Source organism: Staurois parvus, unplaced genomic scaffold (assembly GCF_062004578.1).
Source record: "Staurois parvus isolate SC_StPar_1 unplaced genomic scaffold, SC_StPar_1.0 ptg000452l, whole genome shotgun sequence".
NCBI lineage: Eukaryota > Metazoa > Chordata > Amphibia > Anura > Ranidae > Staurois > Staurois parvus.
In genome coordinates, this window is record NW_028318248.1 from 1,087,995 (window position 1) to 1,112,500 (window position 24,506).

The following is a 24,506-nucleotide window of genomic DNA, read 5'->3' on the forward strand; positions in this document are numbered from 1 at the left end:
TGCAATTGTTCTCTGTTCAGCCAAAAATGTCTGGTCATACCTGGCGAGGTTACTGACAGTTGGAGAACGAGACTATGTCATCGACTGGACAATACATCATAAATGGGGCCCAACGAGTGTGCAGCACTCAGTAGGTCGTAAGGCAAGAAACATTAAACTGATCAGATACATCCCTGATGTCCCTCCTTCACACATCACCACTCCCGACCTTTTCTTACCTGGGGAAGTTCATTAGTGTTGGCACATGGCAGGAGAGGTGGAAAACCTTGGGACACTTTTCACAGCACAGCAGCTCGCCTCCATTCTGACACACCGCACACCAATCTTCATTAGGGTCATCCTCCTTTCCACCACTCTCTGTCACCTGATTATGAGAGCCCCAATCATTGGCTCGCAGGTATGTACTCTGCTGAACAACATGGCGGTCACCGGTACTATCGGGAGTGTCCCTCCTTGGAGCAGAGTCTGGTTTGGTAGTGCGATTGGCATTCCGATCGAGCAGCATGGATGTTAAGATGCTGCTTCCTGTGTATTCAGCCTGCAGGGAAAGTAAAATTGTTATCATGCAGACAAAACAGAATTGATAGACACATCAAAGAGCTACAAAAGCACCACTTGCAGGATTGTATTAAATGACTAAATCACAATTCTAAATAACTGCCAGATATAGGTGTTGAACTCAAACTTTATCTCCTGTTTCAGACTATATTTACTAAGCCCAGAATAGTGATACTGGTCTGGATCAAGGGATAAGAGGTCAATCTGTTTGGTGCAAAAGATGCTTCCATAGGTGGTGGGTGGGGAGAGCAGGAAATCCCCAACTCTCTGCAGTGAGATCCCTGTGAAAGTCCCACCAAAAATCTTATGAGATGCTCCAGCACAGTGCAGAATCTCAAGATTAGGAATACTCAGCATTTTCCCTAGACCTGGGCAGAAGAATGTCAAACCCATCTAGGGCAAAAAAAGGCAAGTATATTTACTAACTTTTGTTCACTGCAGGCTTTTTTTCTATAACTTTTACACTGCATTCTTTTTATGGGAATAGGGACCCCGATTTATTAAGTGGACCTGGTGTTTTTATTAAAAGGTCAACTTTAAGAGGCTTTTAGTCAGAAATCCTGCAGTGTAGCAAGACAGCAATATGCATGTCCTTGACGTACAGGTGGGTTCCCCACCCATGCAAGAAAGTGCCAATTCTATATCAAGAAGCAGCAGTATGATCTCAATGACCACCGGTTGTGGATTTGGATAAAGATTCTACATGTGTATTTAGCGGTTTGGCTAATGCACTCATTTGAGTCATGATCAGACACACCTGGCAGGATGCATGAGCATTGAGAAGATCACAGAATTGTTTTTCTTTGAAGATTTACAAAGAATAATTGGGAACAAGAGACAGATTATCAAAAGATCTGCTATGGGAAGACGCTGAGGGGAATGAGCAGAATGGGAGACATCAGCTGGGTCAAACGCCAACAAACCAATATATATACAGTAGGTCTATACATCAAGTCACCATCCATAAATTGATCCATTATCACAGTATTAAGTTCAGGGGGGAATTTCCCATCTATGAACACTCTTGCAGCTGTGCAAGGGCTTTCAAGAACTTAGGAACCTTTAGAAGTTGGTCAGGCAGGGCTGCCGAGACACCCTCCATCTCTCATATAGATCTTCCAGACAGCATACACTTTTTTACTTGGATTAGAAGAAATTGCAAGGGTCATTTCCATGCAGCCCTTACTGTTCTCCTTGTTTGCAATGTCCCAGAGGAATCTGGCAGCAAGCTTAAAAACTTATTACTTACCTAAAAAACAATGGAAACAAATTCTCTCATTTTGTCTTGACACTGCTTGGACTGGAAGACCCCAGTTGCAGATACAATGCCTTGAAAAAATTCAGAGTGTTGTACAGGCTACTATAGGTCAGTAAGTGAATGGAGTTTGGGGGGGGAGGGAAGAGGACTGTTCTTGCAACAGAGTACTTTAATAGCCCTGTGTCTTCCACTGATTAACATAAAACCTGCTCTACAATCTCTGCCGCTTTAGTACCACTTACATTTCTAGGATGCTGCTGTGGGCGCTGGTTTCCTTGCTTGACCACTACGACTGGGTATTCAAAAGATTCGTTTTCAGCATTGTTCTCTGGTTTGATCCGGATAGGCTCAAGGCGGACAATGGGAACTTTGTGGGTGGAGTCAGCTCCTCCACTTGGTTTGCTGGAAGATCCAGAACTAAGGGAAGGAAGTATTTGATAATTAATAAAAAAATGAGGTTCAACGTGACAACAGTACAAGACATCCAGTTTACACTAGAGGTAAATTGCTTGGACAGCCTTCCAGCACAATGCTAGGTTCTTCTGGCAAAATTTCTTCCATACCATCAACTGAGAATTTATTAAATGTAAACTGGCTTTTAACCATTATTTTCACTTTCCCTAGGTACGCAAAATGGAGGCTTTTGAATGCACTTTTGCTCTTTCAGTGAATTTCTTTTTTGAATCATTTTTTTATTGCACACGCAGACATTGTCAATTATCATGGAGAGTGCAGAAGTAGTACACATACTATAGCAAGGGAAGGGGAAATGGGAAAAGTTATGCAAGTGCTGGATTCTATGTCTATACTGAAAAGCATGGATAAACAACCATAATGAGGCTTTGCCAGAGCTAGAACTGTCTCTGCAAACAATGAAATTGGGGCAACCCAGCTTTTGATATGCAAATTTTCCTAACCTAAGAGAAGTCAACCTACTTTACCCACTCAGCAACTGCATTGTTCTTGGGCATAAAATTTATACCAAAAAAAAAAAAAAAAGGCTAAGAACAATAATTTACTAATTGCCACAGACTGGAACAGATTATCTACAGGAGGCTCAAAGTGTCCCAATTTACAATTGGGCCAGGTATATTCAAGATTAGAGCCAAAAATTGTATAAATGAATTCAACAGGAGGCTGTTCGTACTATTTAAATCAATTTCTGAAAAGAAGCAAAAAAGTTACCTTCCTCGGCTGCCCACACTGGACGCACTTGAAGAACGCATTGGAGGGTGAACACCCGCCAAGGAACCTGTAATAACAGAAAACACTTGTGATACATTTAACGTTTACCACTAACAAATTTTGCAGAACAGCCGCTCAGAATGTAGTACTGCAGATAATATACGTATTGAGTTTGTAAGGTCTACCGGTTTATCTGTGTTATTTTAAATGCTCCGGTCTCAAAATCCAAATAGATACCAAACGCAAACAGGCAAACGTTTCCTCATCTAGATCAATTTAATACATGTCTTTCGGGAACTCTACAGATATGGGATTTTAGTACAAAAGCACAGACCTAATACAAAATGATAACAATCAAGAGAGCACTATTAAATATATAAATAATAGAATAGAGCAGCTAGCAAAGGGGAAAAAAAAGAAAACTCTAAATCCTAAAAATACCATATAAAAATTGCAGCGCTAAAATAATAATATTCTCAAATAACAATAATTGGTGATAAACTGCAACAGCGCTGTCATGGAGTGCAATAAAGTGAAAGAAGTGTGTCGTCCTATGTGGACGAAAATTAGTGACAAACGCACAATGTAAACGTCCACAGTCAGGGGACAAGCTGAAGTCAGGGGCCGCACTGACGTCACACGCTGCCAGCTCCATGTGCTTGGCTGGCAGCCATTTTTGAGTCATATCCGGATATTGGCCAATTTATTTCAGATGATTTCCCAGCATGACTGATCGGTTCACTATATGCATATACATGCTGGCTTTCATCTGTATATTGGAATAAGCTGGCTATATGGTTATATTATTTTTTGGCAATTATTGTCATATGGACTGGACAGTGTTTTAACCATATGCTATTATCCATTTGGCTACTAATTTAAAATAAAATACACTATATCAGCCTTCTTTTTGGTGGCTTATTCTTGGAGCTGCTTTAAGGTGGAGATTTAACATCACCAAGTTGCTGTGGAATCCATACCGAGGATCTATTCCTTTCACTGTGAGGGTCTTATGGAAAGGTCTGAAGTCTGGTCAAGGGTGTAGCGAGCACCTGAGAAGTACCATATCCCCATCGGTTTCCAGATGCCTACAGGATTATCTTTACATGCACAAATTGGTTGTGTGTCTGGCGAGTGCAAGCACACCTTTTTTTCCTTTTCCACAAGGAGTCACGAGCACCATATCTAATAGAATATGTGGAGGAGCTACGAATTATCTGCACAAATTGGATGAGATAAGCACATATCTAAAGAAGATTTCATGTGGACTCTCTACGTTTACATTGTGCGTTTGTCACTAATTTTCGTCCACATAGGACGACGCACTTCTTTCACTTTATTGCACTCCATAACAGCGCTGTTGCACTTTATCACCAATTTTTGTTATTTGAGATTATTTTAGCACTGCAGTTTTTAAAAGCACAGACCTGAAGCTCAGTCTTCAGGTGATTTTCTCTATGTCAAAGCATAAATACAATCTGAGGTAGTGCCCGTTCACCCAACAATGACTTAGGTTGTGCTATCTGGCCAAGTAACACAGTATACACTAACCATGCACTTTATTAGGCACACCTATTCATTCATACCAATACTAAATCATGTGGCAGTAGTGCAATGTATAAAATACAGATACAAGTCAGGAGCTTCAGTTAACCACCTCCAGTCCGGCTGTTGTATATAAACAGCCGGACTGTGGCACTGCAGGGTCGGGTGGCCATTTATAAACGGCCTCCCCGCACCCTGCTTGTGCGCACTCCCTGGGAGCGCGCAGCACCGCGATCCGGTGCCCGCTGTGTCCTCCGGACACAGTGAAACACCGATCGTCGGACGGGACCTCTGTATGAGGTTCTGATCATGTGATCACTGAATGACCAATCAGTGATCACATGCAAAGTAGTAAGCAAGATGTCACTTGTGACATCATTGCTTACTACGTGTGAAATCTTTGAATGATCACAGAGGTCACATGGTACAAGGCTATTCACAACAGCCTTGTACCATGTGACAAGCTGTAACCAATCACAGCTCACTCAGTAGTTCTCAATGGCTGCAAGAATGCAGACAGAGAGAAAGAGAAATGATTGCTTTTACATCCTATATGGGTGTAAAAGCAATCAGTGTAAAAAAAAAAAAAAAAAAAATTTCATCACCCCCCACAAGTAGTAGTGTCACCATGGTGACACTGTACTGCTAGGGTGACAGTATGTAAAAAAAACAAAAACAAAAATAAAAAAATAAAATAAAAAAATGTAAAAAAAAAAAAAAGTTTAAAAATTATAATTTTTGGTTATAAACTAATTTGGCTTTTTTTTTTTTTTTACTAAAAAGATAGAATACATTTTGGCCAAGATTTATGATGAAATATTATTTATTTGCAAAATTTTATAAGAAAAACGCTTTTCAAAATTTTTGGACTTTCAATTTACATAGTAAAAAAAATAAAAATCCCAGTGGTGAATACCACCAAAATAAAACTTTCTCTGTCTCAAAAAAATGGTAAGAAATTCATATGGGTACAGTGTTGCATGACCGTGCAATTGTCATTCAGAGTGTGATAGCGCTGAAAGCTGAAAATTGCCCTGGACAGGAAGGGGGTGAAAGTGTCCGGACTGGAAGTGGTTAATGTTTGCCTCAAAAGACCACACACACAAGAAAGTACCCAGTGAACATGAGTCCTGAAGACAAGGTCTGAGAGATGTCAGAGGAGAATGGCAAGACTCACTGCAGCTGACAGAAAAGCTACAGTAACTCTTTAAAATCTCTATGTTCAGTATAGTTGCAGATCCCAGAACATGTGGAACTGTTAAGATGGGACGGTTTCTGATCAGCAGGAACAATAATCTGAGGTGGCAGTGGGCAGAGCATCATCAAAACGGGACATATAACAACTGGAAAAAATACAGACTGGTCTAATGAATCTGAATTTCTGCTGAAGAATACATGTGGCAGCATGAATGTGCATCTGACAAGTTAGAAGAAATTGCAAGATGCAATCATATCAATCTGGAGCAAAATATCAATGGAATGTTTGTGGAAGGCAGAATTCATGCCAGAAAGAGTTGATGGGGGTTGACCCAGTATTCGTATAGTAATAAACTAGTGACACACCTATTGGAGAAGGCACAGAGGAGTTTGGTGACTGGACAGTTCGGTGAGCTATCATTCTCTGATGGTGGTTGTCCATTCTGACATCTTTCCGCATCATCTTGTCCACCATGAGGTTATCTGTACTGTCAATCTGTAAAAGAAGAAACTTCTTGTTTTGAAAAGTGCATCTTAAACAGTGTGGATGCATTAGAAGGAAGTGGCAGGATGTCATACTTACATCGGGCAATGGTGGGAGATTGAAGGAATTAGCAGCCGAACACACCAACTCGATAACAGGAGAGGGGAAAACCTTGCCATCACCTCCCGCCACACTGGTGATAGTTGGGCTGGATGGGGTGGAGGAGGTTCCAGTGCCAGGGTTAACCATGGTTTGGTTTCCAGGGACTTGCCACTATTAAAAAATGAAAATGATATATTTAAGACTTTATTATAAGAAACACTATGCCATAGCAATTGAAAAAAAGAAACCCGTAATAAGCACCAACTGAGATTCACTTCCCAGACCTGGCAAGGTTGTCTGTTCTTTAATAAACATCCTCTACTCAGGAACATTCAGTTAAAGTGTACGTATATACAAAAAACTTTGTTAATTTATGAATTTGGAAGTAATAGAACCAATATCAGGTTTTAATATCTGTGTTCTCACTGGGAAGATCAACCTTCTCCATTTATCCCGGTGATCACTGTCACAGTTAAAAACAGCTGCCTTTGCTGCCTTTGGATCTGATACAGACACAGTCTTTAGATGCCCTAAAATTATATTAAACCCCCAGTTTTTTTATACACTTTCAGCAGCGGATTTAATCATTTATTGAGTATGCAGTTTCTTTATCTTTTAATCCTTGCTCCATGGCTGCTGCCCCAGGTTTCCTTTTTTCAGGGTGGCACCCTTGCTTGCAGTGACTAGAATTTCATCTCCCTACGCCATATGCATCAATGGAAGCACACAGACCCATAGCCTAGGATGGCAAGGCAGTCACCTACTCCTCCATTCTCCAAACCAAAAGACTTGCCGGAGACTACACTGTCCACTGTTAAACTTTTTACTGTGATGACATGAAGTTTAGGGGAGCAGCACAACGTAAAAGTCAGCTGCATTGAAAGTTGTAAACTTTTAACTAATCATGTTTGTTTGTCTTACTGTGCTCAGCATGTTACGAAAAATTAGTTAATGTACCTTTAAGATAGATAGGACTACATTCAAGATATACTTTCTCACAATGTATGTATTGCTATACTGTATATATGTACCAAATTTGAGAGTTCAGAGAGAATAGAGCAAGGGATTGCACATTCCAAAAAGGTGCCTTAACACCACATGTATATATGGTATCTGCAAACAAATGCACTGAAAAGGGCTAATTGATTCTGCCACCTGTGCTCCCTGTGCCAGAAGCCGCCAGCCAAAAGTCGCCCTGTTTCCCCAGCCTGGAACTCTAGGCCCGACAGGGGATAGGTCTCACCCTACTGGAAAAGACACCCAGCATCTTCTGTTAAGGGGAAGTGCCACTAGCTACAGGATTAGGGATTATGGAGCTGAAGGAGGGAGCCCCAGACAGCACTCTCAGCAGCCAGGAGAGTAGTCCAGGGGACATAGAAGAATAAAGAAAGCACTGCTCACCTGTCCCAGAACTCACAAAAGGGAGGTGGGCAAAGAAAAGGATGGAGATCTAGCGTACTCACCTGCTTCATGGCATGTTGAGGCACGTAAGCCACCCTGACAGGATTGGGTCCCCCGGGTCTTCTTGGTATGTTCTGCATATGAATTTCCTGTTGAGGCTGCACATTGTGTGGGTATCTGACCTGTTGACTGGATATTAACATGCCGTTGGCTCGCGGATTCATATTTTGGATATTCGCAAATCGTTGGACCTGCTGGGGGAAAACAGACGCAGTAATACATGTCTCAAACAATTTTACTTGCAGACAACCCAGTCAGCTGTGATATATAGTGCAGAAGCAGCCACTTATGCAGAGCACTGTTACATACAGGTACAGGATAACTGCCATCTTACCATGAAGCAACGCACCATGTGTATTTTACTATATATAATTATTTTTTCCCCCAGCTGTCTTCAGGTCACTCATGTGACATATAGGGGCCCTCTTTGGATCTTAGCCAGCAGTAGGCAGCCTTTGATGGTACAGACAGGAACGCTAATGTCATCTCTGCATCAACACAATATAAATGCAGGGCACCTAAGGAGGTTGGTCCACGATGCCTTGTACTTTGTCAAGACTGCCAACAGGGGCACTTCAATAATAGGGTCAGCTGGGGCCTAGGCCTGTCAAAGGCTGCCTGTGGGAGACCCCAAGGCAGCATATACATGACTTAGTTTGGGAACTCCAGCCCACTGTGTTGGGGCTTGAGCCAGCTTCCCCTTTCATAGCCATTGGGTAGGACAATGGAGCTCAGGCTGCAGAATTTTTTGCTTCAGTTGGGTGTCCAGACATTGAGCCCAGTACAGAGCACACAAAGATAACACAGCAACTGCAGTAGGATCTGGAGGAGTGGGGGGGTGCAAAACAGCAAAGATCCATGTCACAGTCAAAACTTGCCCAATGGAAACGTTAGGGGGAATCCCTGTCAATTGGGCCTCCATTTGAAATCATTGGGCTCTGTGCAGCCTAACTTGCAGTCATCTTTATTATGGTTTGAATGAAAAATGAAGATATCCTGTGGTAGGGAAGAAGCACTGTGAGGGACAGTGCCGAAAAGCATGTGTGTATTTCAGGCCAATTATGTTTTTTTCTTTCTTCCAAAAAACAAAAAAATAATAATTCTCTCTTTATTAGAGGGGACAAAAGTTTACAAAGTAGTGAAGCCATTTGAAAAATGACTGCATTGCCTTCATAGCAGTCCCAGGAAAATGAGCCTATAAATTGCAGAGAGAAATTTTACAAGCTGACCAAACTGCTGTAAACCACAAAGTAGCAACCTTTATAGCAAAAAAAAAAAAAAAAAAGATAAAAAAATGTGCATTTTAATCAAACACTTGAAAATGATGGTATTAGAGCAGCTTCTTACCGGATTTCCAGGCTGTGGTGGGTGCTGGATGGGTCCTTGTACTCTGGGATTGTTCACACCCACCACAGGCTGTGGAGGGACGTTGGCGCTGGGTCGGCGCTGTGCCTGCTGCTGGCGCTGAGCAAGGAGCTGCTGATGCATGTGTTGGAGGCGGAGTTGTGCCAGGCTGATCTGGGATGGGAATTTGGACAGCTGGTTGCTGGGTGCTGTGCCATGAGGGTTTTTACCATCTGCAGGAGTTGCCTGTTGAGGCGGATCCCCCTCTTCAATCACTAGGGAGCCTAAATCGATGTGCACAAACCTCTGTTAGGGGATAGTCTAATATAGTTGTGGAAAAGTATTTTATTGATTTGGTAGCATGACAAACTTCCACCAATATTTTCTATTGTTTTACAATTCTAGGAAGCTCTCTACAATGCACTGCCCTCACACAATAGCTTACAGAAATGCTCCCAAAATAGCAGAGCATGGCACAGAGAAGAAGCATGCAAGAGCTCTGACTTTGTGATAAAGGCACTATCAGCATAGCGACTGTACCTGGGTTTAAGGGCTCCCAGTATACTGATGGGGAAAATTAACACCCACATTGGTGAGATTTCCTGCAGTAATTTGTGTCTATGCCCCTCCCACAATGGTAAGATTATTCTACAGTAGTTTATGACAAAGAAGGATTGTTCCTTTGAAATGCAGTACCACCCCCTCCTTTCAGAATTACATAGGGGTTGCCACGAGGCAGTGGATAGTGCTGTAGGACACCGGGCATTGGCAGCTGTTAAATTGAGTTCCCTATGCCGGCTTGGGACGCAAAAGCTACCGATTAACACTAACAGCTTTGCGGTGTCCACATCCAATCCTTATGCTAAATGTCCAGACTCCTACATTTAAAGTGTGCTATTTTAATTGTTCAAGGTTTCTTACTATACTAATGAAGATCCTGCGCTACTATTCTTTCGTTGTTTGAGCTTAATGGATCTTCCCGGACCTCTACTGGAAGCTGCAAGATCCCTGCTGCATGACTAATGACCTCCATTTCAATCTTGCTGAAGTTCCTAACATTTCTGAAAGCTGGAACTTGTAGTGTACTGAACTGGTCTGTGGAATTTTTTTTTTATCCAGTTCAGGATGGAATGACATTCATCTTATATGGCAATAACATGGGAGAGGAGTGTTACCTAGACTGAAGATATTCTGTGCCCAGGAATTTGCATCACACAAAAACTGGACACGATTGGTCACAGGAGCCACATCCCAATGGGCACGAAGCAAATGCTTGAGGCGAAATGTAATCTAAAATATAGAGGAATAAAACCAAAAATGTTTGTTGAAACATTAAAAAAAAAAAAAAAAAAAAAAAAAGTCTACACATTTACCTCTAATATACAGTATTTTCTAAAAAGTGTTAGTATTTTTCAACTATTCAGGAGCCTATTCAAGTATCTGCAAAGTCACAACAAACTAAAAATAATACTTTCAGGCCTTTTACTTACATGAATATACTTTCCCTAGCCCTGAGTGGCCAACAGAAGATGACACTTTCACTGCACTGCAGCTTTCAGTGGTGTCACAGGTCTCAAGGGCACTTTTGCTCCATGAAGACCTGTGAAGTGTACTCTGTAATGTAGCTCAGAAGTAGAAAGAAAAGATGCAAGCCGACAACACTACGATGGATTTGCATCTGTGCCTAGTATGGTCAATTTAAAAAGAGGAAGGGATTCTTTTTCAAGGAAGGTTAGCAGGATCACTGGGTATTTGCTGATTTTTAGGCCTCATGCACACAGGGAGTTAAAAAACCCCAAAAAAACTAAACAAAACAAAAAAAACCCAACCAAAACCCCCCCCCCAAAAAAAAAACCCTCCTAGAAGCCTTCCTCCTGGCAGTAGCATTTTGGCAGAAAAAACGCCTGATACTTATAAACGTATCTAATGCTTTTACAAGCATTTAGGCATGTCAAGTGCTTGAGCATTAGTGCATTTCATTGGCCAGAGTAGCGATTTATTCTAGCCATTGAAATTAACACTAAAGTGCTAAACTGTGCTTAGCGTTAACACACGTTTAGCCGCGTCAAGCGGTTTTGCTCCTGGACGCACTAGCCCTGGGTTTTTTTTCACCAAAGCCTAACTGAACAAGCTGAATCTGGTGCAGCTTTGCATGGTAGCCAATCAGCTTCTGAGTGCTCCAGTTTGAGGAAATCTACCCCACAGACAATCATTATGATCAAAATTATGGACATTTTTGAAGGGATCCAGAAGTATTTAGTCTGAACTAAACTACAATGTAATATTTAGACATCACGGAATTATAATAGAGAACTGGGTTTCTGAAATGTGTTGTTTAAAATACTCATCAGGAATACACTAATCTATGAAGAAGAGATGACTGAGGGTTCAGTGTACAGTTGCAAGAAAAAGTATGTGAACCCCTTGGAATTACGTGGAGTTTTGCATGAATTGGGCATAAAATGTGCTCTGAACGTCATCTAAGTCACAACAATAGAAGAAAACAGTCTGCTGAACATAATACTACACAAACATTAGATGTTGCCATGGTTTAATTGCACATAAAATGTAAATATTCACAGTGCAGGGAGGAAAAAGTATGTGAGGCCCTAGCTTAATGACTTTTCCCAGAGCTAATTGGAGCCAGGAGTGAGCCAACCTTGACTCCAATCAGTGTGATGATATTGGATGTGTTGCTGACAGCTGTCCTGCCCTTAAAAAACACACACCTGTTTTGGGTTTACTGGTTTCAAGAAGCACTGTCTGATGTGAACCATGCCTCGCAGAAAAGAGTTCTCAGAAGACCTACGATCAAGAATTGTTGACTTGCATGAAGCTGGAAAGGGTTACAAAAGTATCTCCAAAAGCCTTTATGTTCATGTGTCCACGGTAAGACAGACTGTCTACAAATGGAGAAAGTTTAGCACTGTTGCTACTCTCCCTAGGCGTGGTCGTCCTGTAAAAATGACTGCAAGAGCACAGCGCAGAATGCTGCATGAGGTAAAGAAGAATCCCAGAGTGTCAGCTAAAGACCTACAGAAATCTCTGGCACATGCTAACATTTTTGTTGACACATCTACAATAAGGAAAACATTAAACAAGAATGGAGTACATGGGAGGACACCACGGAGGAAGCCATTGCTGTCCAAACAGAATATTGCAGCACGTTTGAAGTTTGCAAAAGAGCACCTGGATGTTCCACAGCACTACTGGCAAAATATACTGTGGACAGATGAAACCAAGATTGAGTTGTTTGGGAAGAACACACAACACTATGTGTGGAGAAAAAAAAGGCACAGCACACCAACATCAAAACCTCATCCCCACTGTAAAACATGGCGGAGGGAGCATCATGGTTTGGGGCTGCTTTGCTGCCTCAGGGCCTGGACGGATTGTTGTCATTGATGTGAAAATGAATTCCAGAGTTTATCAAGACGTTTTGCAGGAAAATGTACGACCATCTGTCCGCCAACTGAAGCTCCGCAGAGGATGGCTGATGCAACAGGACAATGACCCAAAGCATACAAGTAATTCAACAAAACAATGGCTGCAACAGCACAGAATACGCCTTCTGGAGTGGCCCAGTCAGAGTCCTGACCTCAACCCGATTGAAATGCTGTGGCATGACCTTAAGAGAGCGATTCACACCAGACATCCCAAGAATATTGCTAAACTGAAACAGTTTTGTGAAGAGGAGTGGTCCAAAATTACTCCAGATTGTTGTGCAGGCTTGATCTGCAACTACAGGAAACGTTTGGTTGAGGTTATTGCTGCCAAAGGAGGGTCAACCAGTTATGAAGTCCAAAGGTTCACATACTTTTTCCTCTCTGCACTGTGAATGTTCGCATGTTATGTGCAATTAAACCATGGCAACATCTAATGTTTGTGTAGTATTATGTTCAGCAGACTGTGTTCTTCTATTGTTGTGACCTAGATGACGTTCAGAGCACATTTTATGCCCAATTCATGCAAAACTCCAAGTAATCCCAAAGTGTTCACATACCTTTTCTTGCAACTGTAAAAACAAAAAGCTTTCTAGGCCAGATACATAATGAAATCACAGCCAGAAAATAAAAACTGCACGCCTCACGGTGCGCTCAGGAAAGAGAAAATCTCATCCATCATACTGTTGCGTGCATAGAGTGGACCTAGCAACAGATGCAATATATCTCAATTGTGCTACATGCTTAGTAATGTGCCACTTCCAGGCATATATTGCCTTTCAGAAAGATCACAGTGCTGCCCCTAACAATGTGTTTATCTGCTTCTCTCTCCAGGAAGGAACCATATTTGTCCTGGCCTCTTCCAGACTCACCATGTATTTCCTAGACTTGCCAGCTCAGAGATGACAGTCATGTAAATCCTAGTGCCTGTGCAGTTCTTGACTATGTTCAAATAACACAGATGTAGCTTCACCTTGTGACGTGCCACAAATTTACAATGTTGCAGCCTGATCACTGGGGCAGAGGAAAATGCAGAAATACTTCCTCCTGCCTGCAACAGACTGATGACAGTCTCATCCCAGGATAAATCACTAAGATCACGGAAATTTTTTTTTTAAAATGATAATAGGTGGAGATTTTATATATACTTTTTTGCAGTATAATTGTGATAGAAGGATTTGTAAGGTTACAGAATAGTCTGACTGGGGCCAAGGTATCCAGGACAAAGTTTGAAAGTAGAAAACAAATTCCATGACAGAACTAGAAAACTCACCAGCCGCTTGCTGTACAGTAATGCTGTGCTGCTTCCACTGGACACCGCCCATTTGGAGAAGTACACTACATGTTCCAGTTGTTTGGAAAAACCATCCACTTCATTCTTTTGCTTGAGGAGCTTTGTGCGGCGATCCTTTGCCAGGGTCTGCAATAGGAGGGAAATGGAAGACTGTCACGTAAATATTTTTCCATTAATCTTCAATGCTATACATTTATGGGGCAAGCGATCAGGATTTTTTTTTTTTTTAACCCCGAATTCCAGCCCTCTCTTTCAGTCTTGCACAGTTGTGGGCTGCCCCCTGTACTAAAAAGGCTTACTCCGATTTCACTGCACAAAGTGAGCGTCTCACAGTGTAACTTGGAAGCTGCAGCAAATCAGATCGAGCCCACCTCTTAACCTGACTGGAAGACATCCATCATCTTCCTCCCCAGTCTAACTGTAACCTGTTCTTTTTATTCATTGGCACTCAGTTCTACCAATCATTTTGGCATTACCAATGGTGGTCTGCATGCAAATGCAACCTGACTAGCAACAGCCACTCATCCAGACTGACATCCACCTTCTAAAGGCCTTTTCCATTTGCATAACCCTCTAAAAAGCCAGTCCACTACTTTCATCAAGGCTGAGGACTCTGGAGAGGCAGGGTGTTACATTTTCAAAAAGCTATGTATAGCAACCTCCCACCAGCCTTGATCTACCTGGATTGCATAGAGAAGCACAGAGACCAATCAATATCACTGTGTCCAAACAAAGATGTATAATGCAAACTGAAAGGTTTAGGGAGGTTATTAGCACATTAAGGATGGCAGGAGATCAAAGAACGCAATATATAATAAACATAAAGAAGAAATCTATAATAGAGTAGCATCTTTGTTCTACCCCTTCCCAAAATGTAAATCTAGAAAGTAACAACTTATAAAACAGTGCTTACTTAGTGGTCTGCCTGTCACAGTACTGCAAACCCATCCTTCTGTTCGTTTCAATATGGCATAAGGAGCATGTGAGGAGACAATTACATGTTTACAGTGTATACAAAATCTCCTTCAGTCCTCTTCACGGACAACAATGTATTCTCCTATATAAGTCCTCAGCTCGATGGCAAAACATCCACAAAACTAACGCACAAGGAGAAGGGGGCTCTCTTCTATTTAATCTTAGCAAATGTCTTGAGGAGGACAGGTTTGAGCATGGAAGGATGTGGAGACAAGGTGACATTGCTACAAGCTATTATTTATGGATTGAAATAAGTTCATAGTTGAAAGATTGTAACTATATAACAGAATGTTACTGGTAAAAGGTTTGCCAATGAGCTTAGCTTTTATGAGGGAGGATACATTGTTGCCAGTGAAGATTGGAGGAGATCTTGTATACATTAGAATACTGTAATAGTCTGTTTGCTCACAGTAAGTGCAGTGTGCCATATTGAAATTGACAGAAGGTGGTGTGTGCCAATTTTTAACAGGCAAGCTCATACAACAGTTGATGCCTTTTGAGCAGAAGGGTGTATTCTGCGGAGTGAATGTTATAGTAAACTGCTATCAAGAAAAAATAATCAGCAGAATAAACTTCAGCTTTAAAACAAAGCATCTATGTAACCAAAGGTCTCTTTGATGCCCAAGCACCAAGATTTTTCCACCGTACCTCCAACATGACATAGGTGGTTCTTAGGTTACATAGACCAATGATGACCCCGAAGAGAGCCTAAAATGGCTCGGCCTGGATCTCCACTCTCAACCATTTACATTTTCTAGTTTTCTATAGCTCGTACTGAATTCTACAGTGTCTTACAGAAAACACTGTGCCATTTACATTAGAGTGTCTGCACTAGAGGAGTATACACTCTAATGCCCCACCACAAACTATTATACATTTATAAAGGTCTGACATATTCCACAGTGCTGTTGATGGGGAAAACTAACCCATTTACACTAATCTCCCACCACAGTGACCCAGATTTGGATATCTAGCTACACAATCATGGTACAAAAATATCAGTAGCTAATTGGTTGCTGTGACAAAAATACATTCTTTACCTCCAACTGATTAAGCAGAGCCTTTCCTTTTTTATTGATTTCCACCATAAGGGTAAAGATAGCTACTTTGATGTCCTGCTCCACCTGTTTTTGGTTCTGATTAACTTCAAGGATTCTGCGAAGGGGAAAAAAAAGTTATTGAAACCGTTTGCCGTGAATCTGTCAAGGTTGGAGTATATTCTAATTAAATGAACAGAGTACAGACACAATCCAGTGTAAAATGCAGAGACAGAAACACTGGAGCTAGGCGGGGAGGAAAGGGGGGGTCTTCAGGAGGCAGAGAAACTGCAGTACATTGTGCGGACAATGAAATGTAAACACAAGTGTGACCACTGGAATACAGGCAGGTTGTGCTCCCACGTAGAATGCAAATAAACGTGACCACACTGGGATGGTGGTGCTTCCATGCCTGACGTGGTCAGTATGAAAAAGGAAAGAGGGGAGACTCTGTAACAGATATTTCATACATCCTTGTCTTTTTTTTCTTACCTACCATAGACAAACTATCCATAACTCCAGCTTCGATGGAATTGCCCTTAAAAGGTTACACTAATATATGAGATGATGCCATCCGTTAGATATCAGACAAGCCTAATATTACAAGGTCCAGAAGGCTGACAGGAGGCACTTTAGTTTTGGTTTATATATTTATCACTTTTAATTGCACTTTTGAAGCAGTTTGTTAAAAGGGCACATATGTTAAAACTAGAGCCAAGACTCACAGTGAAAGGACCTAGCCTAGCCAGTGTCAAGCCTTTAAGTCACCCCGAACATGGAGCTTTAATGATGCCTTGCACACTTACCGATTTTGAATTTGGTCTCCAGTAAATTTAATGTATTTGTTCTTTTCCATCAACTTTGAGATTAGCGTGTCAATGATCACCTTCTGACTTTGAAAAGCTTCTTCAATAAACTGGTACCTTGAAGAAAAATGTTTCTGTGATAGGATTTGGAGCAGACCAGACAGAATAACGCTCAAAAGATGGCACATTGTAGGATGTAGCATAATAGAATGTCACACATTGTAGAATGTAGCACACTGGAAATCCTGCTGGATATCTCCCACTCTAATGTGTCTCACCTTACAGACTAATAGTTTTCCATGACCAAGCCCACTTCTACGGTGATAAACCCCAGTGGGGGGGGAAGTCCCAGGCAGGGCTTTCAGTGTGCACATCTGGAACAATAAAAATTTATTAAAAAGATTGACCTCAGTGCGAGGCCAGCCTTTGCCATTTAGTCTTTGTGCTGCACCTGCCCTCCTTTGCCCCTGACAAATGAGGAAAGTAAGGGAGGCCATACATTATGCGATTCTCCTCCCTACAACCAGGTCAGTGTTGATGGGGGAATCCCTCTCGCGAACCTATTGTGTTGTCCTGGTTGGGAAGGGGAAATTTAGGGTTGTTCGGGGAGACATCCCTGCTGGAAGAACACAGGGATGGACTCCTAGTGGCTAAAGCCGTTAGCAATAAAATGCATGTGAATATCTGAAATGCTGATTGTACCAAAGTCGTACAATCGAATTGGTAACAATCAGCCAGCCCACAGAAGGTTCGAATCTCAGCCGATTCAGCAGAGATTCGAACCATCTATGGCCAGCTTAAGGGACAATTGTTTGTCTCTCTTTTGTTCTTCCTTGTTAACCAACTGTAATATTATAACAGGTTAACGATCTTTGGTCTTTTCCCCCAGTATCACATACTATGTTCCCACTGGCGAAGCGCCTGTCCATACCTGTGCTCCTTGTGCTCTTGCAGCTGACAGTCCCGACATGTCAATTTGTCGCAGGTTTCACAGTAAAGTTTCAGTTGCTCCTTCTTGTGGAACGGACAAAAAACAGGACGCTGGCTATTGCCTCCAACCGCTAAGAAGAAATAAATCAGTATATCTAAAGCATTAGGAAGGAAATCTACAATCTTCCTATGTCAAATTAAAGTAGCTGTAAACATTTTAGTCCCTTCAGACATATTAACAGCTATTCCTGAAGCAAGTCATATAAACACAAATCTTAAGCATGGTATACACAGGGATTTTAAACCTCCCCTCACAGATGATACCTGCATCCAGACAAACCAGAATAGATGCCCACCAGAATACACAGGTCAGTATTGCAGCCTTTGGCTGCATACACTGATCAAATGGTGGATTAAAAAACGGCAGGACAGGAAAGCGTTACAAAAGAATCACTCAAATTATGGCACGTATATTTCCAGTTTTAGCGTTTTATCTAGTGATCCCATGACCGTTACAGTGCAAGGCCAGCCTTTGTGATTTAGTCTTTGTGCTCTCCTTGGACCCTGACAAATGAGGAAAGTAAGGGAGGCCATAGATTATGCGATTCTCCTCCTTACAACCAGGTCAGTGTAAGAGTAGCCATCAACCCTTTTGAAAAGGGTCCAAAAGTAATTGGACAGCTGAATCAAGAGCGGTTTCATGGCCAGGTGTGGGCTACTCCGTTATTTCTTCATCAATTAAGCAGGTAAAATGTCTGGAGTTGATTCTAAGTGTGGTGTTTGAACGCATTATGTAGGTTCACAGCAATAGATTCCAAATGCAAAGGCGCTGTCCATGCAAGTGAAACAGGTCATTGTAAGGCTTCAAAAACAAAAACAAATCCATCAGAGATGGCTGCAACATTAGGAGTGGCTAAATCAACAGTTTGGTACATTCTGAGAAAAGAAGAACGTACTGGTGAGCTCAGCAACATAAAAAGGCATGGATGTCCATGGAAGACAACAGTGATTGATGATCGCAGGATCCTCTCTATGGTAAAGAAAAACACATTCACAACATCCAGACAAGTGAAGGCTCTCCAGGAGGTGGGTGTATCATTGTCAAAGTCTACAATCAAGAGAAGACTTCATGAGAGCAAATACAGAGGGTTCACCACAAGGTGCAAACCATTCATAAGCCTGAAGAATAGAAAAGCCAGATTAAACTTTGCCAAAAAACAAAAAAAAAAAAAAAGCCAGACCAGTTCTGGAAAAGCATTCTTTGGACGGATGAAACTAAGATTAATCTGTACCAGAATGACGGGAAGAAAAAAAAAAGTGTGAAGAAGGCTTGGAACAGCTTATGATCCAAAGGACACAATATCTGTAAATGGTGGAGGCAGTGTGATGGCATGGGCATGCATGGCTTCCAGGGGAAATGGGTAATTTGTGTTTATTCATGATGTGACAGAAGACAGAAGCAGCCGGATGAATTCTGCAATGTTTACAGATATACTGTCAGTCCAGATTCAGCCAAATGCAGCAAAGTTGATTGGACGGCGATTCACAGTACAGATGGACAATGATTCAAAACACACTGCAAAAGCAACCCAAGAGCTTTTGAAGGAAAAGAAGAAGTGAAATATTCTGCAATGGCCGAGTCAATCACCTGATCTCAACCCAATTGAGCATGCATTTCACTTGAAAGCAAAACTAAAGGCAGAAAGACCCACAAACAACGGAAGACAGCTGCAGTTAGAGCCTGGCAAAGCATTAGAAAGGAGGAAACCCATTCTTTGGTAATGTCCATGGGTTCCAGACCTCAGGCAGTCACTGCTAGTAAAGGATTCTCAACAAAATATTAAAAATGAACATTTTATTTATGATTATATTCAATTGTTCAATTACTTTTGGTCCCTTGAAAAAGGGGGATGGCTACTCTTAAGATCTTTAATTCCTAAACCTTTCTTCTAATTTGGATGTACAGTCAGGTCCATAAATATTGGGACATGGACAAAGTTCTAACATTTTTGGCTCTATACACCACCGCAATGGATTTGAAATGAAACGAACAAGATGTGCTTTAACTGCAGACTGTCAGCTTTAATTTGAGGGTATTTACATCCAAATCAGGTGAACGGTGTAGGAATTACAACAGTTTGCATATGTGCCTCCCACTTTTTAAGGCACTAAAAGTAATGGGACAATTGGCTTCTCAGCTGTTCCATGGCCAGGTGTGTGTTATTCCCTCATTATCCCAATTACAATGAGCAGATAAAAGGTCCAGAGTTCATTTCAAGTGTGCTGTTTGCATTTGGAATCTGTTGCTGTCAACTCTCAAGATGAGATCCAAAGAGCTGTCACTATCAGTGAAGCAAGCCATCATTAGGCTGAAAAAACAAAACAAACCCATCAGAGAGATAGAAAAAACATTAGGCGTGGCCAAAACAACTGTTTGGAACATTCTTAAAAAGAAGGAACGCACCGGGGAGCTCAGCAACACCAAAAGACCCAGAAGACCACGGAAAACAACTGTGGTGGATAACCGAAGAATTCTTTCCCTGGTGAAGAAAACACCCTTCACAACAGTTGGCCAGATCAAGAACACTCTCCAGGAGGTAGGTGTATGTGTGTCAAAGTCACCAATCAAGAGAAGACTTCACCAGAGTGAATACAGAGGGTTCACCACAAGATGGAAACCATTGGTGAGCCTCAAAAACAGGAAGGCCAGATTAGAGTTTGCCAAACGACATCTAAAAAAGCCTTCACAGTTCTGGAACAACATCCTATGGACAGAGGAGACCGAGATCAACTTGTACCAGAGTGATGGGAAGAGAAGAGTATGGAGAAGGAAAGGAACTGCTCATGATCCTAAGCATACCACCTCATCAGTGAAGCATGGTGGTGGTAGTGTCATGGCGTGGGCATGTATGGCTGCCAATGGAACTGGTTCTCTTGTATTTATTGATGATGTGACTGCTGACAAAAGCAGCAGGATGAATTGTGAAGTGTTTCGGGCAATATTATCTGCTCATATTCAGCCAAATGCTTCACAACTCATTGGACGCTGCTTCACAGTGCAGATGGACAATGACCCAAAGCATACTGCAAAAGCAACCAAAGAGTTTTTTAAGGGAAAGAAGTGGAATGTTATGCAATGGCCAAGTCAATCACCTGACCTGAATCCGATTGAGCATGCATTTCACTTGCTGAAGACAAAACTGAAGGGAAAATGTCCCAAGAACAAACCGGAACTGAAGACAGTTGCAGTAGAGGCCTGGCAGAGCATCACCAGGGATGAAACCCAGCGTCTGGTGATGTCTATGCGTTCCACACTTCAGGCTGTCATTGACTGCAAAGGATTTGCAACCAAGTATTAAAAAGTGAAAGTTTGATTTATGAGTATTATTCTGTCCCATTACTTTTGGTCCCTTAAAAAGTGGGAGGCACATATGCAAAGTGTTGTAATTCCTACACCGTTCATCTTATTTGGATGTAAATACCCTCAAATTAAAGCTGACAGTCTTCAGTTAAAGCACATCTTGTTCGTTTCATTTCAAATCCATTGTGGTGATGTATAGAGCCAAAAATGTTAGAATTGTGTCCATGTCCCAATATTTATGGACCTGACTGTACATACCCTCAAATTAAACCTGAAAGTGTGCACTTTTAGCCCATATCCATTATAGAACTATAGCTTAAATATGTTTTGGAAAATACCTGAGAAAAAAAAAATGTGTGTGTGTGTTTCCATTTATTTATTTTCGGTGGTTCTAAGTAATTTTCTAGCAAAAAATACTGATTTTTACATGTAAACAAAAAGTGTCAGCAAAGGCCTGGTCTTAAAGTAGGTAGGGAGAGTGAGAGGACTGTGCTTAGCAATCAGAGTCCCCAACAAATACAAGAAAAAGGTAGCTGTTTAAATGCAATGAACTTTCCTACAATTCCTTTAACTTGACCCTGAAAGAGAAAAGTCAGATGACACAGAACATAATGAGAAGTCACTCACCAGGCGGAACCTCCTCCTTCTGGCGCACAGTGTGGTCTTTGGTGAACTTTACCCTCTGATGGGCCTGGATGCAGTTCTTGCACAGCCATTCCACACACTCTACACAGAAGCCTCGAGCCTCTGCGTTGTCCTCGCAGCTTGTGCAAACTTGCTAAAGACACAGGAAATACCCAAATTGAGATGGCCTGATTATTGCAAAGATTAAAAAAAAAAAACTCACAATGGTCCTTTCACAGTATGAAAAATACATGAGCTACAGCTATGAGAAATGTTCGTATCTACATAATGTCAGAAATTTACTAAAACTACCCTAATGCAAGCCATAGACTGGTCGAAAATCGGCCGAAGAAAAAAAAAAAAAACGGCCGATTTTCACACCATCAGTGGTTGGCCAGTTTTCAGGATATTGGCATTTTTTTTTTTTATCAGTGAAGTTGGAAAAAAAAAAATCGGATGATTTTCCTGGCAATGATGGGCATTTTACCGATAAAAAATCTGCACATGAGCCTTGACCTGCAAGAAGAAAAAGAAAAAAGAAAAAATTCCAGTCCGCTATTATATTTGACATGAAAAAGTATTGTGGTTGCAACAATGTATCTATTTGTATCTGAATAAAAACATCTGTATCCGAAATGGATACAAATAGATACATTGTTGCTACCGCAATACTTTTTCATGTCAAATATAATAGTGGAGCCGGCCGTAGACAGGACGAAAATCGGCTGATTTTTTTTACCGTTGGTGGTAACGTCAGCCTATTGAACGACCGATTTTTTTTTTTTTTTTTTTTTTTTTTAAACGGCTGGTTTTCGACCCGTCTATGGCCTGCATAAGAATCTGGTGGACTTGTGCATACTAACCAATCAGCTTCTAACTTGAGCTTGTTCAATTAAGCTTTGTGCATAGTAACCAATCAGGTTCCAGGTTTTATTGTCAGAGGAACCAGATTCTGTGTGCATCAGTTTTAATAAATCTCCCCAAGCGTTCACAAAACAGAGTTCAGATGTTCTCAGGGTACAGTCAAGCCAAATTTTGCAAAGACAGAAATAGAGATTGTGATTCAATAGTTGACAAAGTTTAACTGTAGGTAAATTTAAAGTGGTTTTAAAAGCCAAATGATTTTTGCCTTTCTGCTTTTGCCTGCTGATGTTTGAGCATCAGCATTTCAGCTCATATTTTCAGGCATTTGTTTTGAGCATATTTTTGCGTGCATTTGCACTCTCACACAATATATTCCTAGGCAAAACCCATTAAAATTTATACTCGTATGTGCATATTTGTGTACACTGGCACAAATTACTAACCAAGAATGCAAATTTTTATTTAGTTACTGCAAGAATACTCAGCTTGTTTACACGCCTGGGTGTACAGCCACAATGTAAACAATGGCCTGCATTTTAAATTAGTTAAAAAAAACAAACAAAAAAACACTGTAGTGAACTGTTTCAAGCTGCAGTGTGCAAGAGGCCTTAAAAGGTAAAAAAAACCTTTTAGGCGAAGCTCCCCCCATCCCCATAAATAATTACCAGAGTCCAATCTCAAAACAGTGCTGCGCCCAATAGCAGTGCTGCTGCGCCCACTCTCCCTCTTCACTGGAGCTATTGGCTTCTTCTGCTGTCAATCAATCCAGTGACTAGGGAGCAGGGGCGAGCCACCCTGTGTCAATAGACACAGAGGGTGGCTCCAGGTAGAACCCACAGGAGTAACCTCCTCTAGCATGTGGCTTGCTGGGGGGAGGGGCTATTCAAAAGGCAGAAGGTGTCAGGAGCACCGCGGGAAACCGCAGAAGGGAAGGACTTTTTTAAATAACTACTAAATTTTAGTAAAATTATCTTTTAAATAGAACGCCCAAATCAAAGTTCAATTTTTCTTTCTAATAGAGTAAATTTTTGCTACCATCTGTGCTCCTGTTGTGCCCCTTTGGAATGGGGACAAAGACATAAGAAGTAAAGCAGGGAAGGATTAGGTACTTATGAAATTTCACAAATACCACACACACACACAAAAAAAATAACAAAAAACACAGAGAAATTTTCAGCTTTTTCCTATTTCCTAAACAATTTAATACAATAAAAAAAAAAAAAAGAAAAAAAAAGAAAAGAAAAAGGAGGCTCCTCTTTTTTTACACACATATGAAAACACACCCTCGTTTCAAGTCTTATGGAATTACTGTAGATTACTTTCAGGTATGAATAGAAATAGCAGCATGCAGAATAAGCTGGGCCTAGCTGGAATACTCTTGACAGGCAGCACTCAGCAATCTACATGGGGATGTCTTTGGAGGGGGACAAGCAACTGAGTTTTATACGATAATTGTACCATTTATTTTTGGCCTTTACATAGCAGCTACAATTTCTGAAGCTTTACATATGTAAATTCACTTCAGTCCCTACCCTGGAAGCTTACTATATAAAGGTCCCTGCACTCCACTGACTAGGGTCAATTTAGACAGGGGCCAATGAACCTACCAGCAGAACATGCAAACTCCATGCAGTGTCTTTATCAGGATTCAAACCAAGGACTCAAGTGTCGCAGGAAAGAAGCACTAACCACTATGCTGCTGTGCTAAAAGTAGTTATCCTTCAAGTTTTTGATCCTGTTGAGAAAAGGGTAGGATTTTGTTTGTGTCCCCACTATGAAGATTTCCGCACCCTTCCTATGCAATTGAGAGGAGCCAACACTAAGCCATAGAACAGGACAGATAGAAATCTCACCTGGCTCGGCTTCTCTACAGTGCTGCTGGGAACTTCAGTGGTGTCTCGCACAAAGTAGTTTTCTATGATGTCTTTGTCGGCACACTCCTGACTGCACACTGGACAGCGGATTATCCCAACTGCAGATGAAAAAAAAGTGAGGTAAGAAACAGGTCAAAGGCACAGAATTTATCATGGCTAGGAGA

General features: G+C 41.4%; 1 protein-coding gene across 1 annotated transcript in view; it reads right to left on the reverse strand.

Annotated features, from left to right (window-relative positions):
- The window catches only part of TRIM24 (tripartite motif containing 24), a gene marked incomplete at its 5' end in the record, with an annotated part of 37,030 nt that extends 12,580 nt beyond the window's left edge, over positions 1–24,450 (reverse strand). Inside the window, 14 exons of the mRNA XM_089688709.1 lie at positions 219–538; positions 2,059–2,233; positions 3,002–3,068; positions 6,110–6,239; positions 6,327–6,500; positions 7,793–7,981; positions 9,138–9,418; positions 10,310–10,424; positions 13,851–13,997; positions 15,887–16,001; positions 16,690–16,806; positions 17,621–17,750; positions 21,608–21,758; positions 24,322–24,450. Coding sequence (XP_089544835.1) covers positions 219–538; positions 2,059–2,233; positions 3,002–3,068; positions 6,110–6,239; positions 6,327–6,500; positions 7,793–7,981; positions 9,138–9,418; positions 10,310–10,424; positions 13,851–13,997; positions 15,887–16,001; positions 16,690–16,806; positions 17,621–17,750; positions 21,608–21,758; positions 24,322–24,450 — 2,240 coding nt within the window. The remainder of the gene's footprint in view (positions 1–218; positions 539–2,058; positions 2,234–3,001; positions 3,069–6,109; positions 6,240–6,326; positions 6,501–7,792; positions 7,982–9,137; positions 9,419–10,309; positions 10,425–13,850; positions 13,998–15,886; positions 16,002–16,689; positions 16,807–17,620; positions 17,751–21,607; positions 21,759–24,321) is intronic.
- Between the last annotated feature and the right edge of the window lie 56 nt (positions 24,451–24,506).